The 23232-nt window shown below is 36.7% G+C and overlaps 1 protein-coding gene and 1 long non-coding RNA gene across 2 annotated transcripts; both read right to left on the bottom strand.

The window, feature by feature from the left end:
- Positions 1-1145: 1145 nt before the first annotated feature.
- On the bottom strand, positions 1146-3375 carry LOC145018442 (uncharacterized). The gene is made up of 2 exons (XR_013667013.1): positions 2912-3375; positions 1146-1806 (listed from the first exon to the last, which is right to left on the bottom strand). It is a non-coding gene; the product is annotated as an uncharacterized LOC145018442 (long non-coding RNA).
- Positions 3376-3863: 488 nt separating this feature from the next.
- On the bottom strand, positions 3864-5625 carry LOC145018282 (small ribosomal subunit protein eS24z). Its single transcript, XM_078976185.1, has 6 exons — positions 5532-5625; positions 4923-5002; positions 4772-4813; positions 4524-4694; positions 4320-4406; positions 3864-4098 (listed from the first exon to the last, which is right to left on the bottom strand). The coding sequence occupies exons 2-6, from the start codon at positions 4995-4997 to the stop codon at positions 4063-4065; spliced, it is 411 nt and encodes a 136-aa protein (XP_078832311.1). The 5' UTR covers positions 4998-5002; positions 5532-5625; the 3' UTR covers positions 3864-4062.
- Between the last annotated feature and the right edge of the window lie 17607 nt (positions 5626-23232).

The following is a 23232-nucleotide window of genomic DNA, read 5'->3' as shown; positions in this document are numbered from 1 at the left end:
AGTTTATCGGTTTCTTTTATCCTAAGAGGGTAAAAGCGATATCAGGACCCCTCGATGATTTGATTTGACTTATGTGTCGGGCCCGGTCAGGACTGAATTGATGTGTTCAATTAAGTTCTATGTCAAATGAATCGGAGATCGAGAAACAAACTGCTGGACAATAAGTATGATTATGTTCCATGAGATTGTCCGCACGATATCAAAAACAGAGGACTGTACGATCCCTTATCTAAAGGATACGTTACTGATAAGATCAAAGTTCGACAACATCTTTGAGAGCTACAATTGCTAATCGAGTTATACTTACATTTGTGGTTACTAGACTTATCCAAGTAGGAGACTGTTGGATTAGTTGCTAAGCCCGTAACCATATTTGGTAAGTACTTGACCCGGTTGTGCATGGTTCTTTTGGGTTGCCTTCACCAAAACAACTTGACTGGAGAAATAATAGAGAAAGAGGTTATTATGATTTATTAATATATTATAAGAATAATATATTAATGGAAAAATCATATTTGTTTAATTAATATTGGTCAATAATTAATTAAAAATTAATTTTGTAATCAAATGTAATTAAATAAACTAGAGGGGCTGAATTGCAATTATGTGATAGTTGCAAATCAGGGCATTGGTTGCCCCAAGGAAGGGGTGGACTAATTCAAGGTGATAAGGCCTTAGAATTCGTCTATGATAAGGATTCAAGGCTTATCTTATGGGCTGCTTGGTGGGCAAGTAACCAGATAAGGATAAGGACTGAAACCCTAATCTCTACCCTATATAAAGACCCCTTGGCTAAGGGAAATCGGCCACTTGATCTCTAGAAGGCTTAGAGCCGATTTCTTGCCCCCCCCCCCCCTCTCTCTCTCTCTCTCTCTCTCTCTCTCTCTCTCTCTTGCCTCTCAATTTGCTTGTGGTGTTTGTGAGCCATCAGAGGTACTACACTTGTGGTACTTGCTTTCCAAGACAAAGAGATTGAAGACTTGTGTTGTTATTACAATATAACAACAAGAGGTATGTAATCGCTTCTACTATATAGATTTCGAAATACCTGGGTATATGCTATGATTCTTCTTGTGTTCATAAAGTTGTGCATCTAATAGAGAAAACATAAATCCAAATCTAGGGTTGCATGCACACACATAGGATTGTTTGTATAAAACCCATCAGTATCCCTATAAACACAAAGTATAATTGACCATTGTCTTTTACATATTGTTTTCTCAACTTCAGATAAGTTTGAAATTTGGGAAGTTATAAGAGATCGATGGAGCAATGCTTACAATATTTGATGTGGGTTAAGAGCAAGAACTACATCCTCGAGAACTCATGGGAAGAACAAGATTTCGTTGAGGATGCTCGAGGTCCCTTAGATGGGTTCATATGGTCTCCCAAGTCACTTTCATGTAGCTTCTGTAGAAGAGAGGTCGGCTCAATCCCTAAGTGGTCACATAAATGTTCACACACATCTACAGATCCAACAAATCCCATTCATCTCCGGCAAACTCCACGATTAACACACACACTTACATATCTAGAAATGGACACGCACACACATGTAGATATGGAAATGATGCATGAAATAATTCAAGTTGTTTTCTATTGTATCCCATCGACGTTATAGAGAAAAGATCAGAGAATTGAAGTGAATGAAAAGCTAAGGCTATCGTCTGAAGGGAGAGCTCCAACAAGAACGTAAGGGGGGTTTAGTTGATGTTGTTGAGAAACTCCATTCTTCTTTCATAAATGCCGGAAAAGAAAAAGTAAAGGTGTCTCCATGTAACTCATTCATGTCAAGTGTTTGACCAACTGAAAAAAAAAAATAATAATAATAAATAAATAAATAAATAGAAGTGGAGAGATGGAGACTTGAACAACATTTGCAAAGCCTCTAATAGATTTTTATATACCGACTATTAACATGATTATTGGTATTTGGAAAGAAAGTAATGTTCGAAAAAGTTTTAGAGGCCATTAAAATTCAATCATAACACATAATTGTCGTCCATAGTGTGTGGTTTTAATTGCAAGCGAAAAAACATGGGTGAGGAAGAAAACGAAGGAGGTTAAGTGTGCCCAAATTTATTATTAATAAAACTTAAAACAGATGGTCCCATATTTATTATTAATAAAATTTCAAATTAAATAAAAAAACATTTAAAAATGTATCAAAAGTTATTCTTTTCAGTTTTGTAATTGACGAAAACCACACACAAACTAAGTAAAAAAGACCATCAATCCAAAAAATTTATAGTTTACATAATTTTTCGAAAAACAAAAATATACATATCCAAATGACCATTTTTGAAGTTTTGTCAAGTATAAATATAAAGTCTTAAATTAAAATTGACATTAAGTCTTGAGTAAATTACACGACTCATCTCTATTTCGAATGTCAAAATACAGGTTTAATCTATGTTTTTTTGGAACGTCCATTATATAAAAAAATGTTGCATGATTCATCCTCTTACACATAAAATGACTATACTGCTGGTTATATTTTATTTTTCATTTTTTTTAATTTATTTGTTATTTCTAAATCAAAGATGTTGAATTAATATGATTCACATATTATTGGTCCCACCCCCTTCTATTACTACTCACGCATCTATGAAACCATCCTCTAATAGCTTAACACAACCAGTCACCGCCGGTTACCACCACCTCTGCCAACCACAAACATTAGTGAAAAATAATACCCATAATCAAAATCAGTACTGAGATACCTAAACCGAACCTAAAACACACATACAGACTCTGTCTAATGACTTTCTTTTACAATCGATTTCAATATCTTAGAACAAATCAAAACTGAAAGGAAAAAAAAACAAAAAAAAAAAAAAAAAAAACAAAACACACAAGAAATTATGCTTCTTGTTATCTTGTTAGATTATGTAGGGAAAAAAAAACATACCAATTATTTCATCTGGCCCCTGTCTCGGTATCGCACCAACACAGATAGGCGTACGTGTTTTGTATTTGTCTGAGCTTTTCTCTCCCGATCAGTAACATTTTAGGGTTTAGAGGGTGGGGTTCAAGGGCCAGTGGAGATGCAATCGATAGCTTGTAGATCTGTAGCCTCAAATCCATAGCTTGTAGATCTATGGACCTGTAGCCTCCGTAAACATGGTGGTCCGTCAATCTTCAGCAACAATGGTGGTCCGTTCGGTTGTTTCTCTTTTTTTGGAGAGAGAGCTGTAAATCCAGCATCATTGACACTGAAGATGAACAGGGAGGAGATGCAATCATGCAATCGATGGTGGTCACATGTTGAACAGTCAGTGACTGCTGGTTGCTTTCAAAGGTTTCTGGTGAGGTTTAAAAAATAAGTAAATGAAGAACGGAAAATCAACTCTACCTGCTGTTTAAATCATTAAATGGGTGGGGTGGGTAATGGGGCCATTTTTATTTATAAGTTTACATATAATAGTTAAACAATAAATAATTAACAAATAAATTAAAATTAATTAAAAAATAAGAATAATATATTCATTTAATGTCTAGTAAAGGACGAAGCTTGTAGCTTTAAACTTTTCAAACATGCTACTTTTGATTTGAATGGTTTTAATATAAATAAATAAATACACCTAAATGGTTACTTCATAAAAAAATTCAAAATAAACCGCAAAATAGACAAAATAGACAAAATTTTATTACCAATCATTCAACTTCAATTACTTACATATGTTTAGCTGCCTTATTCATGATCCATTTAAATGGTTAGACCAGCTAAGAATTTTCTCAACCATAGTTTTTTCAACTATTAGCAAAAAAAAAAAAAAAAATCATAATTTGAATTAAGATATGCCTCCGGAATTTTCACATATGACCATACGCCGATATTAAGATCTGATGTAAGCATATGGTTTTGTAGAGGAACAAAACATTAAAATTAGACAAGTAGTCCACAAAAATTACACATATTGTTCTTGCTATATAAATCTCTAAAAAAAACTCAGTTCATCTCAACATCGGGGAATAACCAATATGATCAAAGTCTAAAGATATGAAGAAAAAAAAAAAGTCGAACAATTGAAACTGCAGCAGCACATAAACTCTCAATGCTTACTTCTTCTTCTTGGCAGCATCTCCAGCTTTTGTCTGCATAATCAAAAAATATACAAGATTTATAGATTACTTTTAATCAAGTAAAACTAAAAAGTCAGTTATTTATGCAACAAAGCTACCCTTCTTTTACCAATTGAATCAACCAACTTGGAAAACAATAAACTGGCAACAATCTTGTAAAAAAATCCATTTTGTTTGATAATTGGTGTTTTATTATTATCTTGGAAAATTTCAAACTTATATTAACCACTTACCTTCTTTACACCTCTGATTTTCTTAGCCCTGTTCTTTCTTTCCTTCAATTGTTTTCTTGACTTCTCCACCTTAGTATCCAAGCCGTTCTACAAAGAACCAAAAAGAACATAAGAGACTGAAGGGGAAATTTTTTGCAGAGACAGAAGAAGTAGAAATAACAGAAAATGCTTCTATCAGTAAAGAAGAATGAGTGAGATAGTTACCCTAACAAGCCTGTATTTTGGTTCATACTTCTTTGCATTCTCAACAGAATCATAAATCAATCCAAAACCAGTTGACTTGCCACCACCAAAATGAGTTCTGAATTTGAATACAAAGATGGAATTTGGATCTTTAACTTCGTACATCCTTGCCAACTTCTCCTTCAATTCAGCCTTCATTTCAAGTAAATCATGTTACTTTGTATCAGAATTACAAACATAAATGGAACAGCTTAGAAAGAGGGTAGAACCTTTGATACATTGGGCCTTCCTGGATGAAGCACATCAATCACCTACATCAAAAGAAAAGAGATATATTCATCATAAAAACAATGATTTACACCAAACAGACAATTAAGTTACTACAGATCAAAACATAAGCAGTTTAGAATATGAACTTACAAATTGCTTCCTGGAAAGAAGTCTGTTTGTCATAAACTTCCTTGTACGGAGAGTCACTGCCTTAGTCTCCGCCATTTTCACTATTCAATCCAAATATAAAATTGGTGAATTTCTCCAGTTACAAAATTTGATCCGAGTGTTCATCATTCGAAAAAATGTAAGTAACTCTAAGTATTTTGTTTAAGCTCTAACAATCTTCTCAAATGAAGAAAAAAACTGTCTGAGTGAACACTAGCATTAAAAAAAAAAACTAAACCACCCGACGATGAAGCTGAAATTAAGTGTTATTAGCAAGTATACAGTTCAGATAAAAGTGCACACGCCCATCCATCCAATCTCATTGTCTAATTTCAACGCTAATGAAACCGTGCAATAGAGAAAATGGTAAGGCTAGTGAAAGTATACGCCAAAAATGGAGAAAAAGCTTGTGTTTTCGGCCACGCAGCCGATGATCGTACAGCAGGATTCGAAAAAAACAAGGGCGTTATCGTCGTTTAGACAGGTCCCTCGACATGATTAGATCATTTGAAGGTGAAACAATTGATAACTTGACTGAAAACAGATCAAAAACAATGTATAGCAAACTGCTGGATATCGGAAGAGACGAACCTGTTATTCGCTACTCCGGTGGACGGCGACTCTGCCTCTTCTAAGTTCTTCTGCGAGTGATCGGCTGGGAAGAAGCGAAGAAAACCTAATAGCGTTATATAAATGGGTATAGACTATATAACAAGCGGCCCATAACAGCATTTTCTATCTATAATGGGCTGGGTTATTTCTTTGGGCTACTGCTACAAAAATTATAAGATATATTTTGATCATGTGTTATCTACAAGACTACAACTCTACAACTCTACATCGATAATCCAAACAGTAAACTGTAATATTATGTCAACGGCGTTTTCAATATTGCGGAACACTAGAGCCCGAAATTTTGTATACATTAGCTACACCTCTAAATAAATATTGATAGACATCAAGTATGGAGGTTAAAACGGTTTTTAACAAATTATTGACGGTTGTTATTGTTTGAGTTTAGAGAGAAGGAAGAAAAACTTTCAATCATTTCATTAGCTACCCCCCCCCCCCCCCCTTCTCAAGCTGGCGGATATGGCTATAGTCCCAACTTGTAGATTGCACGATGATGTCTAGATCTCGACAAGGATTTAGTAAAAACATCTGTGATTTGATCAGTAGCCGGCACATGTGTTAATGAAATCAATCAACTTTGAAGCTTTTCACGAACAAAATGACAGTCTAATTTTATATGTTATGTTCTCTCATGAAAAACGGGATTCTTAGCAATGTAGACAGCAGCTTGATTATCACATTTAAGAGAGATAGGATTGATGTCTGATACTTGTAACTTGGATAAGAGATGGCTAAGCCAAGCTAACTTTGAACAAATATGTCTAATAGATATGTACTTGGCTTCTGCAGATGATAAAAACATGGTAACTTGTTTCTTTGACTTCCATGACAATGGTGATCCACCAAATAGAACAAAAAAAGCCACTAACAAATCTTCTAGTGATAGGATAGGCTGCCCAATCACTGTCATAGTAAGCTTCTAGTGTAAAAATGGGATTGTTATTCATAAATAATCCTTGTGATGCAGTATTTTTGACATAACATAAGACATGAAGAGTTGCATTCTAATGAGCTTGACAACGTTGTTAGTTGAATTGGCTTAAGTATTGGACTCCAAAAGACGACTCTGGTCTTGTGTGAAGCAAAAAAATCAATTTTCTAATAAGTTGTTGATAAATGGTATGATCAGACAAAGGATTTTCCATGTTTAGTAGTAACTTTGTTGTTGATGACAGTGGAGTAGATGCATGTTGTGAATCATCCAATGGATATGTATTGAGAACATCCATAATAAGTTTATATTGATTAACCACCATTCCACCAGGCACTTCATTGAATTCTAAGCCAATAAACAAATGAATGTAGCCCAAAACCTTTATCTTGAACTGGTCATCAAGAAATGCCTTTAAGATTAAGATTTGTTCACTATTATTTCCAGTTACTAATATGTCATCAACATATATATCAACAATAACAATATTGTGTTTGTATTTCTTTAAAAATAAAGAATAGTCATTCAAGGAGTGAGAATAACCTTTTGATTGTAAGGCAAGAGACAACTTTAAATACCATTGTCTTGAGGCTGGTTTCAATCCGTATAAGGATTTACGTAATCGACACATGTGATATGAAGATGGAACAAATAATCCATGAGGTACTTTCATGTACACTTCTTCATGCAGATCGTCATGACATCGAATTGATGAACTTTTCAATCTTGTTTAACAGTGAGTGAAACTATAGCAAGTGAAATTATTGTTGGCATTCGATTTATGAGATGTGTGGCTGTTTTAATGCATTATCCCTAGTAATCCTTCCCCAATCAAGACTAAAAACAAATGGCTTGAGCAGTTTCAAGAATATGTTTGTGCTTCCTCTCAACAAGTCCATTTTGTTTAGGAGTATATGGCACAGATTCCTAATGTAAAATGCCCATTTATTGAAAAATGCAACTCTTTGACTTAAACCAAGTTCTTGTGTATTATCACTTCTATCAACCTTGACTATAACTCCATATTGAGTATGTACAAGTTTAATAAATGCTTTGAGAATAAACATTGCATAACCTTTGTTAAATAACAAATGATTCTATGTATATCTACTAAAGTCGTCAACAATTATGACAAAGTACTATAACTGTGATATCCTCAGATTTTCGTAACCAATTAAAACATTTCTTTATGCTTGTATTTTTATTGATTCGGTATTTACTAGTACGTTTGAAACTTTTTGAGTATAAGTGATTGTCTCAATTTAATAAAACCATAAGGATGTCATAATCGATACAGAAACACAAGTTACAACGTAAAGACCTAATGGTCCTGAACTTGTTTGCATGTTGTCTCTTAATCAATCGGCTTCCTAATCAAGTTTCAGTAGCTTAAGTCTTGATACATGTAATGCATATAAACTGAGTGGGCCAGTTTTGGAAACCTGGTGAGATGCATAGGGATTCAATCCTATAATATTACTAGGATAATATTCCTTAATTATCAGACTTGCAAAATCAACTATTAATATACAATATCCATATAGGATTACGTTCCCACATACAGATTAACTTGGGGAAATTATATCTCCTAATGAATAGTTAAAAGACTCAACAACTCAGCTAAGGGCTTCCTTGGCTGGTACAATCATAAAGGTATATGGGTCATCCGATTATTTAATGAATATGATATCCCATTTTATCTACTATGTGAGTAATGAGTTCATGCCACCAACATAATTCACAAGACTATCTAGAATGATCAAGTGTTGTCGCCTACTCTTGGAGGTGACTAGACATATCATTACAGTTGTCTGATTTAGACCCACCATTTGTGGTCATCCAAGGGGAATACTATAATGTACTATCGTGCAGAGCTATCGTACATCAACACCTGAGAGTGACATAGAACAAAACTTTACTCTCCGTTCCTAGCTTACACACATTCTCCAAATGAGACTACCCAATATCAACCTTAATTAAATTAAATATAACCTATAAGTTTAAGTTTATCCATAGACTAGATTATGATGCATGTAACCAACTCTATTCTTGGGTTTAATTTTTAGTATTCGCTTATTTTTTCAACAATGTTACTCTAATATTATCATATAATATTATATTTTCATCCTAACATAAAATAGAACCACATTTGGTTCGCACATAACACGATATCTATACATATATCTTAGCATATAATCCAGATAATAAGCATATGGTTCTCATACGAATTTGAACAAATATTTAATAATTTAATTAATACTTTTATTAATTCATACTTATGAAAGAGACTATGCACTCACTTGATAAAATTGGGTGACTGAAGATTTCGTCAGCGTGTAACATCTATTATTCAGGTATTCATTTTAACCCTTGAGTTATACTTTATCTATATGGTTAGTCCCCAGTGGCAATTTCGTAAATTAAGAGTCAGCTTGGGTACGCGGGGCGTACACCTTCGTACGCAGGGCGTACCCGGGTTCGCATTAGTATGATGTATGTATGATGGTACGCATGGGGTACGCAACCATGGTGCAAACCTTAAATTTTATGGTTTTGACCCTATTTAAACACATTTATGGCCAAATGCACCTTCTTATCTTCAAATTCCTTCCTCATTTTGAAACCCTATAAAGTGTTTGTGCATTATGAAGCTTGTAGAGCCATTTTTGTGCCATTTTAAGCTTTTGGAGTAGAATAAAGAGCATTGGGGTTATGGTGTTCCACTCAAAGCTTTAGATCCAACATCTTGTTCCCCTTGTGCACCTTGTGGAGGTAAAAAGCTTCAACTTCGGTGTAGATATCTTATAGATCTAGTTTTAGCTCAAAGTTGTTCCCCTTTTTGTCCCAAACTTAGCCCTTGCAAGTCAAAGGTACTACAAGGCATTTTAGTTGACCTTCCAAAGGTTTTGAGAGGTGTTAAGTCATAAAGTTGGGTTTTTGGTCATTAGTTTCTCTCCATGCAAGTGCTAGATTGTCGTAATGGGTTAAGAGACTAGGATTTTTGGAGTTAAGGTCTTAATAGCCATGCTAAACCATAAATTTTGAGACTTTATGGTCAAGAACATCTTTTGTTGCCTAGATTTGAAAATTGGACATAAATGCTTAACGGATTAAGCACTTAATAATAGGGGTGGTAAGCAGTCACGTACGATGAGTGTGTCGAGGGTTATGTTGTGCGTACAAGGTCAACTCCCCGATCTTTGGTCAACTGTGAAGTACACCTCGCATACACAAGTAGTATGCCTCGCGTACTGACTGAGTCAACCCTGTTAAATCAGTTAACTTTGACCTGGATTTTGACTACGGTTTGACCTAGGGGTATTTCAAGTATTTGAATGGTAGTTTGAGTTTTGGTTACTGTTATTCATAAAGGTGACCGTTAGCGTGGGTTTTAGAGTAGCATGTCATTTCAGCTTTTCGTCTGTCGATAGGGTGAGTCTTCTTACCTCCATAAGTGTGCCGAAGGCACCAAGGCCAACCCACTGTATTGTATGAGTAATCCAAGCTATAAAATATTTGAATGTAGGTGAATGAAGATTCACCAATTTCCACCATGAAAAACGAAATAAATTATCAGGTTTTAATTGGTTTTGAAACTCCTAGATTCTTTGAGATTCATTGAACTTCTCAATGACATCTTTCAATCTCGAGTGTGCCAGTCAAGTTTTATGATTGGGATGTCGAGGATCACAAAACAAGGTGTGAAGTAACCATGCAAATTACTTGGTACTCTTAATGTTTATCACCAAATCGATGTGCTGGTTAACCACACACACTCCACCAATCTATGATAAACCTTACGTTGTCCTTTTCCTACCTTGGTAAGTCCAGGTTAGTGTGTCGATTAACCACACACGCTCCACTGACGACTTAAGCAAAGTGCAAAGTGTAATTTCATGGGTTAGCACCTTATTCACATTTTCCTAAAATAACTAAGATTGGGAATTTATAAAACATTTAGTTACTTTATAATCATCATACTTTTAATGAGGATTAAAGTCATTGTCCTACCCGTTCGGCTAACGACCCTCCACTAATCAAGGAAGCGGTGGGTGAGAATGGACACCCATTAAGCTGCCATTTTATAGGCAACAACCTTATATCCCCCTTATAGATTGGCTTCACGAATGAGGCCTACTAACAGTAAAATGACTTGTTCTTATTACTTATAATATTATAAAGGATAAGGGTTGAATTTTAACTTTTAAAATTCTAGGGGTTGGAACTAAAGTTTTCTAAAATGTGTGAGATTTTACATGTTCCAAAACTTGATGACAAGTTTTGTAACTTTCAAAACTTTTCAAGTTCATAACCTATGAGTTAATGGTCTATTAAAATGAGAGACTTTTCATTTTATGTAACCTATGTGTTTTTTAATGGACTTTAAAAGAATGACTTTTTGTAGCACCTGGTTTCTGGTATGTAAATCTTATTCGAACATTTCCCATTTTAGCCTTGGACTCGGCGAGTCATGGGTCCGACTCGCCGAGTAGAGACGCGATCTAGGTCACGTTTTAAGTTGGCGACTCGGCGAGTCCATATCCTAGACTCGGCGAGTCGCCACTGTTGGATGAAACCCTAAGTTTCAGGGGTTTGCACCCTATTTAAACGACTTAACTGCCCCAAGCCAGCCCCCATTCACCCTTAGAGCCCTGTATACCTAGTCCTAAGCCCTTCCTTGAGAGTTTGAGACTTTTGTGGGTGTTTTTGAAGGTTTTGAAGGAGGAAAGAAGTAGATCCAGAAGAAGGAAAGCCAACCAAGCAACTATTGTGTTCTTCCAGCAGTTCCTTTGAGGTATAACCCGTTTTCCCCATGATTCTATGCTTAAAACTTCATTTGGGTCTTTCTTGGTCAAGTCCCCAAGCTCGTATGTGCCTTATATGTCGTATTAAGACGTTTGGCCTCTGGATCTAGGCAAGATTGAGCTCCAGGAGCTCAGATCTGTTAGCTTTATGGCCCCATGTTGCTTGTTAGCCCTAGATCTACCCTTTTAAGGCATTTTGAGCCCTAAAATCTATATTGGTGAATATCCACACGTAAAGTTGGAAACTTTACGTGTGATTTGTGTCCTAGAAGTCCAGATCTATGAATGGCATGGACTGAAATCGAGCAAATCGGTGTATTTGGTGGATGCATGGCGGCGACTCGATGAGTCGTATAGGTGACTCGGCGAGTCTGGTCGCGAGTCACCGATTTGGTCCCTTCATGATGTGTCGAGTTGAGCCGTGAGTCACAAGGGGTGACTCGGTGAGTTGGGAGTTGAAATCACCCATGTTAGGACTCGACGAGTCAATGCCCTGACTCGACGAGTCCAAGGCAATCTTCATAGATCAAGAACAGACTCGGCGAGTTGTTCATACAACTCGGTGAGTCTTAGCACATGTGTTCTTCGGAAGAAGATGAACTCGACGAGTTGTTCATACAACTCGGCGAGTAGGATGAAGGAGTTGAATGTCAGTTTAGAAGATGAACTCGTCGAGTCATATCCCAACTCGACGAGTAGAATCAGGGACCCAGGACAATTGTCTGGATAGGGACTCGGCGAGTGGAGATCCACTCGGCGAGTCGGGTCAACTAAAAGTTGACTTCGAATTGACTTAGGGCTAGACCAGGGGAAAAATGGTCTTTTTACCCAAAGGACAGTTAGCAGTGTATGATTAAGTATATTGTGGGAATTACAGCCGGGGAGTTTCCGGAGCAGCAGCAGCAGTAGTAGGTGATCAATTCCCACACAGACCAGCAGCTATTTCGAGGTGAGTTTCCTTCCAGTAGTAACGGGTCTAAGGCACCAGGGCCGGCCCATATAGACGAGACGTTAGTATTAGAGAGTGGTCCGAGCCCGTATCTCTTAGTTGAGTTGATTATGATATATGCCAGTATGATAGAATTGTTTACACTTGTTGTCTGTGCGATACTTGTATGATATGAGTTGGCGGTTGAGTGTGGGCGAGGCCCGTATCTCTCCGAGAATGGAGTGTGGGCTAGGCCCTATCTCTCAGATAGCGAAGTGTGGGCGGGGCCCGTATCTTCACGAGTGTGGGCGGGGACCGTATCTCTCAGAAAGTGAAGTGTGGGCGGGGCCCGTATCTTCACGAGTGTGGGCGTGGCCCGTATCGTCTAATTGCATGTTGGTTGTTAAATGCTTGCATGGTATGGGGTATTATGGGGGAGCTCACTAAGCTTTGTGATTACGGTTTCAGTTTTGGTTTCAGGTACCTCCTCAGTTAGGGGAAAGGAGCCGACGCGGTAGCAGCATGTCACACACACACTCTTCGGTTTCCGCATTTACGAGCTTTTCTGGGATTGATACTCTGATATTCTGATTAGTTGTATGTTTTGGTTTTCAGACATGGTTCAGTTTATATTATGGATGATCGAATGATGTTTTAGTTATTAATATTTTCTAAAGTAACGTTTTTAAACAAAAAAAATTTGATGTGAAAATTGGGTCGTTACACTTTTGGTGATCCATAACTTGAGGACAAATTATGGATTCCATTAAACACATCAAGATCAAGAATTAAACTAACAAACTATTTGCAAATAGGTCCTATGATCTTCTAAACTCATAAGTTCATGAACATTCATATCAACAATTTAAAGAATCATAAAAAAAAACACACACACACACACATGCAAAACTTGAAATTTTGATAATAACCATTGTACATGGATTAACATTACCATTACAACATCTCGACGAGTAGGATGAATTAACTCATGGAATCATCGATCCCCCCATGGATTCGGAGAGTTCACTCTGCAGATAGCAAATTATTGAGTTTTTTTTAACAAGTTTGCATCAAGTATCAACAAGCCTAGGCTCTGATACCACTGAAGGGTTTTGAGCATTCTAACACTCCTATGGAGGACATGCAACCCTAGAAACCATGGATCTATGTTTTCTCTAATATACATGCAAATAATATTTTTCCAAGGTTTATATCCTAACTAGCATATTATGGGGTACTCGAATCATAAAACACTAGTAGAATTACATACCTTTTAGTAGTGGTTGATTACTTGGAGTTTAAGAGCCCAGCACCAATAATGTGAATGCCTCAAATGGAAGTCACAAATCACCACAAACTTTGGAAGCTTGAGAGAATAGTAATACACTTCTAGAAATTGCCCTGCCTTTAGTTCTCACACAAACTAGTGCCATTTCAAGTGCAAAGGACTCCTTTATATAGTGTGGTGGATTACGGTTACATTCATGTAAACCCTAATACCCCATGACCTTTCATTTCCATGAGATCAATGGGTTAAATCTCCATGGACTATCCATGGACTTTCCACGCAAGCTTAGCCCATTCTAAATAAGCAATAGCCTACACTATATAAATACAAGAGCCCATATTTAATTAGTCACCTTTTTTATCACCAAATTAATTCTAAACTAACTCCAGATCAATACTAATTAAATAATATGATTTCATATTAATATATTAGAACATATAATATATTAATAAATCATAAACATACTATTCTCAAAAGATTATCCATAAATTGTTCGGGTGAAGTGCAACCCAAATGGACCATGCCGAGTTGGGTCAAGTACATCTTAAATATACGTATAGACTTAGACACCTTATCCAACAATATGTGGTATTTTGGTAAGATTACAAAGATTTTATGCTTACATTTCAAAAGGGAAGGCCCTGACGTGATGGCACAACATCCTCCCCGTACGATTTTCGCACTTGATATAATTGTATTTTCATGCTTTGGAATATTTTAATGATTGATGGTTTTTGGTGCGGTCAATGAATGAAACTAATAGCTTTTAAATGAAAAAATTTAGTATTGTTTTAAGGGCGTTATACAACACTTCGGTTTGCACTTCCAAAGAGACATAAATGTATAAAGCATTAAGCCTTACTCTATTTTCATAATCCTGACGACTATTTAGTGATAATTTAGATTCCTCAATAATCTCAATGTCTACAATAAGATTTATCAAGTAAGGAATAACCAGGTAGGATCATATCGGAGGTAGGGTATGTTTGGTATATAAAGTATATTGTATGGAAATCTCACTTTAAACACCTCACTAAATCCAAACCAGAGACCACTCTAATAAGTAGATCAATCAGTATAATGACTTGGAATCATTGATAGATCTTAATTGTGGGTTCATAATAATGTCTATGACTATAATTAAACGTTTCACTTATATAAAATAAGTGTGGATTAACTTACAGAGTAATCTAGTGAGAATAGTGGATTATGTGAACATAACTCTAATCTGGGAGCTTCTATTCACCGGTTATCTGACGCTGCAAGGCTTAGCCAAAGGGTTCAGGAACTCGGGAGTAAAATGGAGTAAAAACTAGAAAGGGATTCAAAGAGAATATGAATGAAAGGTGTGAGGAATATGAAAGAAATCACGACTATATATAACCAATTTTTGAATGCGTGCCGCACACATGGTCGGTCAGGGTGACGTGCCTTTTTGTGTCGTGTCACGTGTCACATTCTTATGGAGTGTCATAAGCGCATCGCACATCTAGTCTTTGTGCGCGGATACGCACGAAATTTCCTGTTTTCTTGTATAACTTGCTCATATGATCTCCATTTTCAATTGGTTCTATACCGATGCATAACTATCATTGAGATCTACAACTCTCATTTAGACTCTGTTGGGTAATTTTGACTTGGTTTTTATCAGGCTTAGATGGTTAAAGTATGTGTAAAAATTATAACTCTCTTAAATGATATCTGTTCTCGCCTGTCTTTATATCAAAAGACTCCTTGTCATGAGATATTCAATTCTCATTTAGATTGTTTCAGCTAACGATCAACCGATCTAAAATTTGATTTCTATGCTAACACTGTTACACTAAAATATTAGAAAAATCACAACTTCCCCTTATGAAGTCATATTTGGGTGTTCTCTATGTGCATGTTCTAAGTTTTATGACTACTATGACTTTTCTTTATATTACTTAGGATAATAATCAATCTATCTCCAATTCATTATTTAAGATACACTATCTGATCGTGAAACTTCGAAAGTCTATAACTTCTGCATATAAAGTCATATTTGAGTGTGATTTATGTGTACGGGATTCATATCATAACTCCTACATTTTCCATTAAGATTATTTGTCCTAAATAATCTTTTATCGAGATTTCCATCTTGTCACTTATCGATAAATCACTGAAATGGATTTATAATATGTAGTATGCAACGTGCACGCCTAATGATAACCCTAATCGATGATTTATATTGTAATTATAATATATTATATCTTAAATGTCTAGCCCGAAATTGCAGGCGTTACAGTAACCATGAAAAGTAGAATGCTTATATGGTCCCCAAGCATCAAGGTAAATAAGATCAACCAGTTTTTGTGAAATAGTTTGACTTTTTGGAAAAGAAAGATGATGTTGTCTTACTTGAGAACAGATTAAAAAGGAATCAATATAGTGACCATGAACACTGGAAGAAACAACTGACAATTTCTTGAGTTTATTCAAAGGAAGATGTCCAAACCGTTTATACCAAATCTTTGTATCAGATAATGTTTTAAAAGTCATTTCAAAAGAATCATTACATAACTTCAAAGTAGAAAAACTAAAATCAAATGAAACACACGATTTGATTTCTTGATGATCAAAATCATACCAATCGTTAATGTGTGTCCCAATAATGCTAAGATATAAACAACCATTTGACGAAAGGTCTTGCTCGAGACATTCATCATTAGTAAATAGGAAAATTGTATTCAACTTTGAAACAAGTTCGAGAGCATATAGAAGATTATACTTGAAGCATGGAACATACAATACATTATGTGATGTATTAGAATCATGTTGTTTGACATCACCAACAAAAGAAACAATAGTACGTTGACCATTAGGCATACCAATCAATTGAGGCTAGTTGATTTTGATAAGAAAAGAAAATAATGACTTATTTAAACACATGTGATCAGTTTCTGCCGAGTAAATTATCCATGAATAGTGTGTTCATAAAAGAAAGGAAGATTTGTAAAAAATTGCTATTAATATGTGACATCCCCAATTTCACTTCCAGAAAAAACCGATTTGTTTATGCTTTGTTTTATAAAATCAGAGTAATCCTTTGATTAAAAGAGTTGCGGAATTTGTTCCTAAAATAAAATATGATAAGAATTTATCAAAACATTTCTTTAAAGAAATGTATTTTCATTATATAACAAAATATCGGGATGTCATGTTCCGATACAGACACATAACATAAACAGAACATACATTTATTTACACTAGTGATTTACATCTCCTTTAATCTCTCAGTGAAATACGTCTTCGTATTGATACCTGTGATACAAAGAAAACTAAGTGGGTCTTGCTTGGGAGCCTGGTGAGCATATAGGGTTTTCAACCCACAATGTTATATCATATATATACATATAGAACTCACAAACTTATATAATTTCACCATATAAAAACAACTCTTATCCTACCCCATCGATCCCCACAATGACACAATCTTACTCTTGTATCTAAAATTTTCCTCTTTACCTGATTCCTACTCACGGATCTAAAACTAATCTCTTCACCTGATCCATATTCCAAGATCTAAAACTAACCTCTTGGTCTGATCCATACTCCCAGATCTAAAATTGTGCCCAATCCATACTCCCGGACTAGGGACAATTCACTGTACCTAAATCCTGATCCGATCCATACTCCCATATTTAATAACAAGTTTATCTTGTTTAATGACAATATCATTCTCGAGATCCCTCTCGCAATACATGTCAATGGGTTTTTTTATAGTACACCGGTGAACACATCGTTCACAAACACCTACAAGTTGCGAGCATGCTAGTGTTCCACTTACTATCTAGAATAGTCTGTGGTTGTCATCCCCACCCTGTTGAATGACGGGGGGCATCGTTTGGGTAAAGGTTTCACTCATTTTCCACTTTTCACCCTCATCTCAAGATCTATATCACCACTTATCTCATTATCCAACTCATCCTTTTATCACAGACCAACTATCTCATCTACCCATGTTAATAAACAAACAACTTATTAACACATAGCATGTATTTCATAAAAAATACTTCATATTTATGTGTTATAAGAAAGTGACTACACACTCACACAAAACATATACTTAATACATTTAAACAATACTTGTATTAAAATCGTGTTATGAAAGGGACTATACACTCACACATATAAACAACTTTATATTATACACATAACACGTATTTCATAGCAAATACTTAATATTTATGTGTTAAAAGAGTTAAAAGAAAGTGACCACACACTCACTTGATGAGAAGATGATCGGGCAGCACTACGACTTGTAGAAGTAGTATTCTTCGGTAGATCTGGAATATCTTCACAAAAATCGGGCTTCTCGCGGGCAGAGCTTCAGCTCAGGAATCTCCCTTCTTGGGATTTTTGGGCTTCGGGACTCGATTCGGGTATCGGGATGAAACCGGGGCTTCGGGGGTACTTTGGGATGACTATGGATGGTATCGGGAGTGAGAGAAAGGAATTGGAGCAACCCCAAACTCGGTTGGCCCTTCAAATCTATTTATAGGGAAAATTTTGCCCTTGCCACGTCGTGGTACGCTTTACCACGTCGTGGTGGTTGGTTCGTCACTGCATGTGTCATTACAAGTGGGTCTGACAGACTCTAGAGCTCCTGCCACATCGTGGTGGCTGACAGTTTTGGGGTTTCGTGCCCCGAACATCATGAATTCATAACTTTCGCATACGAACTCCGTTTTCGACGTTCTTTATATTGATGCATAGGTGAGAATATGGTCCACAACTCTCATTTAAACTCTGTTGGCTAATATTGACTTTATTTTTAATATATTATAAATATATTACTTTTATATTATTTTTAGTAGGCCGAAGCAGGAAAACTTCGTTATAAATTCCTAACTTCTTTATCTGATGTCCGTTTCCGCCTATATTTTTTATCGTTTCACTACTATAGATGAGATATTAGATTCTCATTTAGATTGTTTCGGCTAAAAATCACTCAATCTCAAATTGAGGATTCGGGTTGCATACTGCTAAGTCGAAACTTCGGAAAAATCATAACTTCCTCATATGAAGTCAGATTTGGGCGTTCTTTTTATGCACGCTTTCGGTTTAACGTATTCTACGACTTTTGTTTAGATCTATAAGGCTAAATATTGCTCTAACGTAAATTCGCTTTTTACGTCATTCAGCGCCGTGCCGGTTCTGTCGCGAAATTTCGACGAGTCATAACTTCTTCGTTATAACTCGGATTTCGGATCATTGTAACCATGCATGACCATGAAATTTGCAACTTTATGGCTTTAGACGTTCTTATAGCTATGGATATGAAGTTTGGACTTGATATCTTAAGCCATTAAGTTATTGGTTTGGAAGTTAGTGAGCAGCGAGCAAACGCCAAACGTTTGCATGTGAATGCTTGGTGTTCGGACGCCCGACGTCGTGGGGAGGAACGCTCAGTGTTCTATGCAGAAGCCTAATGGGTCAAATTTGGGCCTTAGGTCAATAGGGGTCTTGGGCTTAGTCTAGTTGGACTTGTATAAAAAGGGTAAAATGGTCTTTTGCCCTTATCATGATGAGGAATGGTCTAAACCATGGGTTTGGGTTAAAACCTAATTATTGATTGGGTTTGTTTTTGGTTTTAGTTTAGCGTGAGGAGCAGCGTTTGCTACTGCTCGAGTGTGGTTTCAATTATCATCTGTAGAGGTGAGTTTCCTCGCTGTGTTTATCGGGCTGAAGGCACCAATGTTGGCACATGGTTTATTATGTTAGTGTAACATCCTGAAATTGAGGTTCCTTCTAATTCAACCCTAAGGATGTTGAGTATTTCAATATAGCACTTGTGTATGGAAAAGATTGCAAAATTATCCCATAGTGGTAATTTCGTAAATTGGGACAACTGTCATTACGCTGGGCATAATGGTTTAGTACGCTAGGCGTATTGCCCATTTAGCAGAACGACGTCGTTTTAGGTGTACGCTAGGCATAAGTCGTCTAGACTCAAACCCTAATCCAAGGGTTTTGGACCATATATAATCAACATTAAGCTCCATGCCCTCACCCTATTCCGAGCCTCCATCACTTAGAATGTTTCTTGCAAACCCTAGCCCCCTCCCCCCTTTGTACTTTTGAGTCGTTTGCATGGATTTTTGTGTGTTTCAAAGGAAGAAGAAGGTTGTGGTGAAGCTTGGAGACTAAGAACAAGCTTAGATCTGGAAGTCTTGCATCATTCTCCATCTATAAAGGGTAAAAAGTCTCCTCTTAATGGTTTAATTGATAGATATAGATTATATGTTGATATTGTGAGCTTTTGTCCCAAGATTATGACTTTCTTGTGCATTGCATGTTTGAGAACATCTGGGCTATCCTTTTGGATGTTTTTTTCTAGGTCTAGATCAATAAAAATATGATATTGTTCACTTATTTGTCCCCATGCACGTTATTAAGAGCTTTAGTGATTAAGAGATGTTAGGGTTTTGTTGTTGGGCTTGATTTAGGCATGTAGAACCATAAAGTTGGAAACTTTATGGTGTGGAATGACTTTTGGGACTAATAATAAGGTTTAGATGTGGTGGCTTAATGAAATAAGCTCTTAAAAGGAAGTTGGTAAACCACCGCTTATGCTCGGTGTAACCTGTTGTATGATAGGTGTATGCCAATGAGGACCCCGATTTGTATAACAAGTACGTTGGGCGTAACTTGGTCTGGTTGAATTTCTTGATCTTTTAACCTTTTGACCTTGTTGATCCAAGGGGTAATTTTGGTAATTTGAATGGTATTTGAGAATTGGTCATGTGGATGAATAGGTAGCATTTAGAGATGAGATTCGCACTCGGGACCTCATCAGCTATTGATCAAATTAAGATGTGATTTTTCTTCACTGTACTTGTGAGTCGAAGGCACCAAGGCCGGCCCATTGGATTAGATATTCTGTTATGTGATAGTATGTTTTTATGTTGTGGTGATCTATCAGACTGATATCCTTGTATATAGGATGATGCTATGCTTAGTGATCGGTAGATCTGCATGTTATCCGCTTCCTTGATATATGTTTATCTATGGTATATGTAGCCATAGTGTGGGTGGGTTGAGATTGTACTGCTTTGTGCTGTCAGTCAACAATCCGATAATGTTTATATTGATATGCTTTTATGGTTTACTGGGTTATATGTTTATTGGATATGTATATGTCGACATGTTGTGTGTGGTTGGGTTGAGGCATACCGGTGTAGATTGAAGGCCAAGAGACCCAGGTCATCCCGGATAGACTTGTAACACTCGTGTTTCTAACCTAGGCATTTATATTGAGGTGATAGTCTAGGTTAACTTTTGTAACTCATTTAGAAGAAATAAAAAGGAATTATGTGAATTTTATGTGAATTATGTGTTTTATGCTTAATTATTAGGGTGGGGTTTAATTAATTAAAAATAAAAAATAAGCGTCAAAATTAAAGTGTGAGATAAGCCCGATATCTTTACATAAAGTTGCAGTGGTTGAAACAAGGATTACGGGGATATAAAGAAAACCAAAATCCGAGTTATAACGAAGAAGTTATGACTTGTCGAAGTTTCGCGACAAAACCAGCACGGTGCTGAATGTCGTACAAAGTGAGTTTTTGATAAACTACTTTTTAGCCTTAGTGATCTAAATGAAACTCGTAGTGTTCATTAAACCGAGAGCATGTATAAAAAGAATGCCCAAATTTGACTTCATATGAGGAAGTTATGATTTTTCGAAATTTCAGCTTAGCAGTAGACAACTAAAAACTTGAATTTTAGATCGAGTGGTTTTTAGTCGATGCAACCTAAACGAGAATCGAAGGTCTCGTCATTAGCAACACAATGGTAAGAAGTCTGACGAAAACGGACGTCGGATGAAGAAGTTATGAATTTTTAACGGATTTCCTGTCTCGATTTTTGTTAAAAATAATAATATAAAAATTAAAGTCAAAATTAGCCGACGAAGTCTAAACGAAAGTTGTAGAGCGTAATTTTACATACGCGGGCATATAAAGAACGTAAAAAACGAAGCTCGTATGCAAAAGTTATGGATTTTAGAAGTTTTGGTGCGAAAAATGAGAAAAATCCCCAAAACCGATGAATTTCGCACACGTGGACTTCGGCCACGTGTCCTCGCTTCACATTCGACACGTGTCCAGGAATTTGCTGAGTCACCGAAGCCAGCTGGCGAGACGTGTCGCCTGCCCTCGCATCCGAAGTCCGGTCCACTAGAAGTCCGACGCGTGTCCCATTCCTCGTGTCCGAGCCTCGCAGGAGGAGCCACGTCCGAAGCCTCGACTAGACCATGGTCCAATCAGGAGGCGACAACGAGCCCCTCGCATATGCAGATCACGTGCGAGTCACCTGCACACCCTCGCCCAGCTGCTACCGCGTGGCCTTTGCTCCTAATGCCACCTCCCCTCGCATGCTGACTCCTCTCCTCCTTAAGCCGACTTCAGAACCCTATAAATAGAAGGGTATGCGAGCCTTCTTAGTTACTTTTGGACTTTTGCCATATTTAGCCACTTTCTTCATATTTTATTCATCTTAAAATCCCCCAAAGCCCCGATATCGATTATAACCCCCGAATACTCCACGAAGTGCCCGAGAAGCCCGAAAAATTTATCTTTTCGGTTTCGAAGCCCGACCTTTGCAGAGCCCGGTTTCTCAATAAAACTCCCGGTTTTTATTAGAAACAATCGTTTTAAGCAACAAATTTCTGCCCGATTATCATCAAATCAAGTGAGTGTATAGTCACTTTCATCTTACACATAGATATGAAGTATTTTATATAAATACGTGCTATGTGTGTGTGTGTGTATATATATATATATTGATTATTTATTTGAGACAATTGTTGAATTGATGTTTTATACAAGTTTTAAACTGTATATGTATTTTTATCTACAAATATGTTGGGTAAAACATGGGTAGATAGTGATGTGTGATAAAATAAAAGTGATGAGAGGCCTCGTTGTGATTTGAGATCCAGTCATCTAGCGGAGTTTGGATGACGCCCACGGACTTTCTAGACAGTCCAGTGGAACACTGGCAGGCCCGCAATCTGTAGGTGTAATGAACTAAGAGTGTTCATTCGCTGTACTCCATCCCCCTCATGGTTTCCTTTAGGACATGTATGGCCGAGGAAACCCCTTAGCAGTAGTGTCCATCTCGATGATATTCTCTAGGCTAGGTCCCTTGTGATAAGTGTCTAGGGACGTAAAGTGAGGATAACGGGAACAGGTAATCAGGGTTATTGTTGATTGATGAACTTAATAAGTTTATTATTATTGTGGGTTGAAAACCCTATATGCTCACCAGGCTCCCAAGCCTGACCCACTCAGCCTTTTATGTTACAAGTAGTGGACCTCGAGCATAATCGAAGGACGATGAGAGATTTTTGGATTATAGGGCAATAGTTGTAAATAATTGTTGAAAGGCTTATAACGTCTTGTTTATGCTTTTGATCTGTATCGGAACATGACATCCCGAGGTTTTGATATGAAATGAAACTATACATTTCTTAAAGAAAAGTTTTGCTAAACTTTTATCATGTTTTGTTTTGGGGACTAATTCTGCACCATCTTTTAAAAGGATTTCTCTGGTTTTATTTTAAAAAGCATAAATTAAATCGGTCTTTTCTGGTCGAGAAATTAGGGGATGTCACAAGATTGCGGGCCTGGGGGGCATACCAGTCAGGCCAAAGGCCCAAAGAACATTCCAGATAGGCT

This window comes from Lactuca saligna, chromosome 9 (assembly GCF_052625555.1).
Source record: "Lactuca saligna cultivar CGN05327 chromosome 9, ASM5262555v1, whole genome shotgun sequence".
Taxonomy (NCBI): Eukaryota; Viridiplantae; Streptophyta; class Magnoliopsida; order Asterales; family Asteraceae; genus Lactuca; species Lactuca saligna.
The sequence above is the reverse complement of the archived record's forward strand: the minus strand, read 5'-3'. Positions and strand labels throughout refer to the sequence as shown.

Coding starts and splice junctions, on each gene's coding strand:
- LOC145018282 (XM_078976185.1), bottom strand. CDS start 4,997: ATGGCGGAGACTAAGGCAGTGACTCTCCGTACAAGGAAGTTTATGACA. Junction 4,407..4,523: donor CAAAATACAGGCTTGTTAGG/GTAACTATCTCA, acceptor GGTTCTTTGTAG/AACGGCTTGGATACTAAGGT. Junction 4,099..4,319: donor AAATCAGAGGTGTAAAGAAG/GTAAGTGGTTAA, acceptor TTGATTATGCAG/ACAAAAGCTGGAGATGCTGC.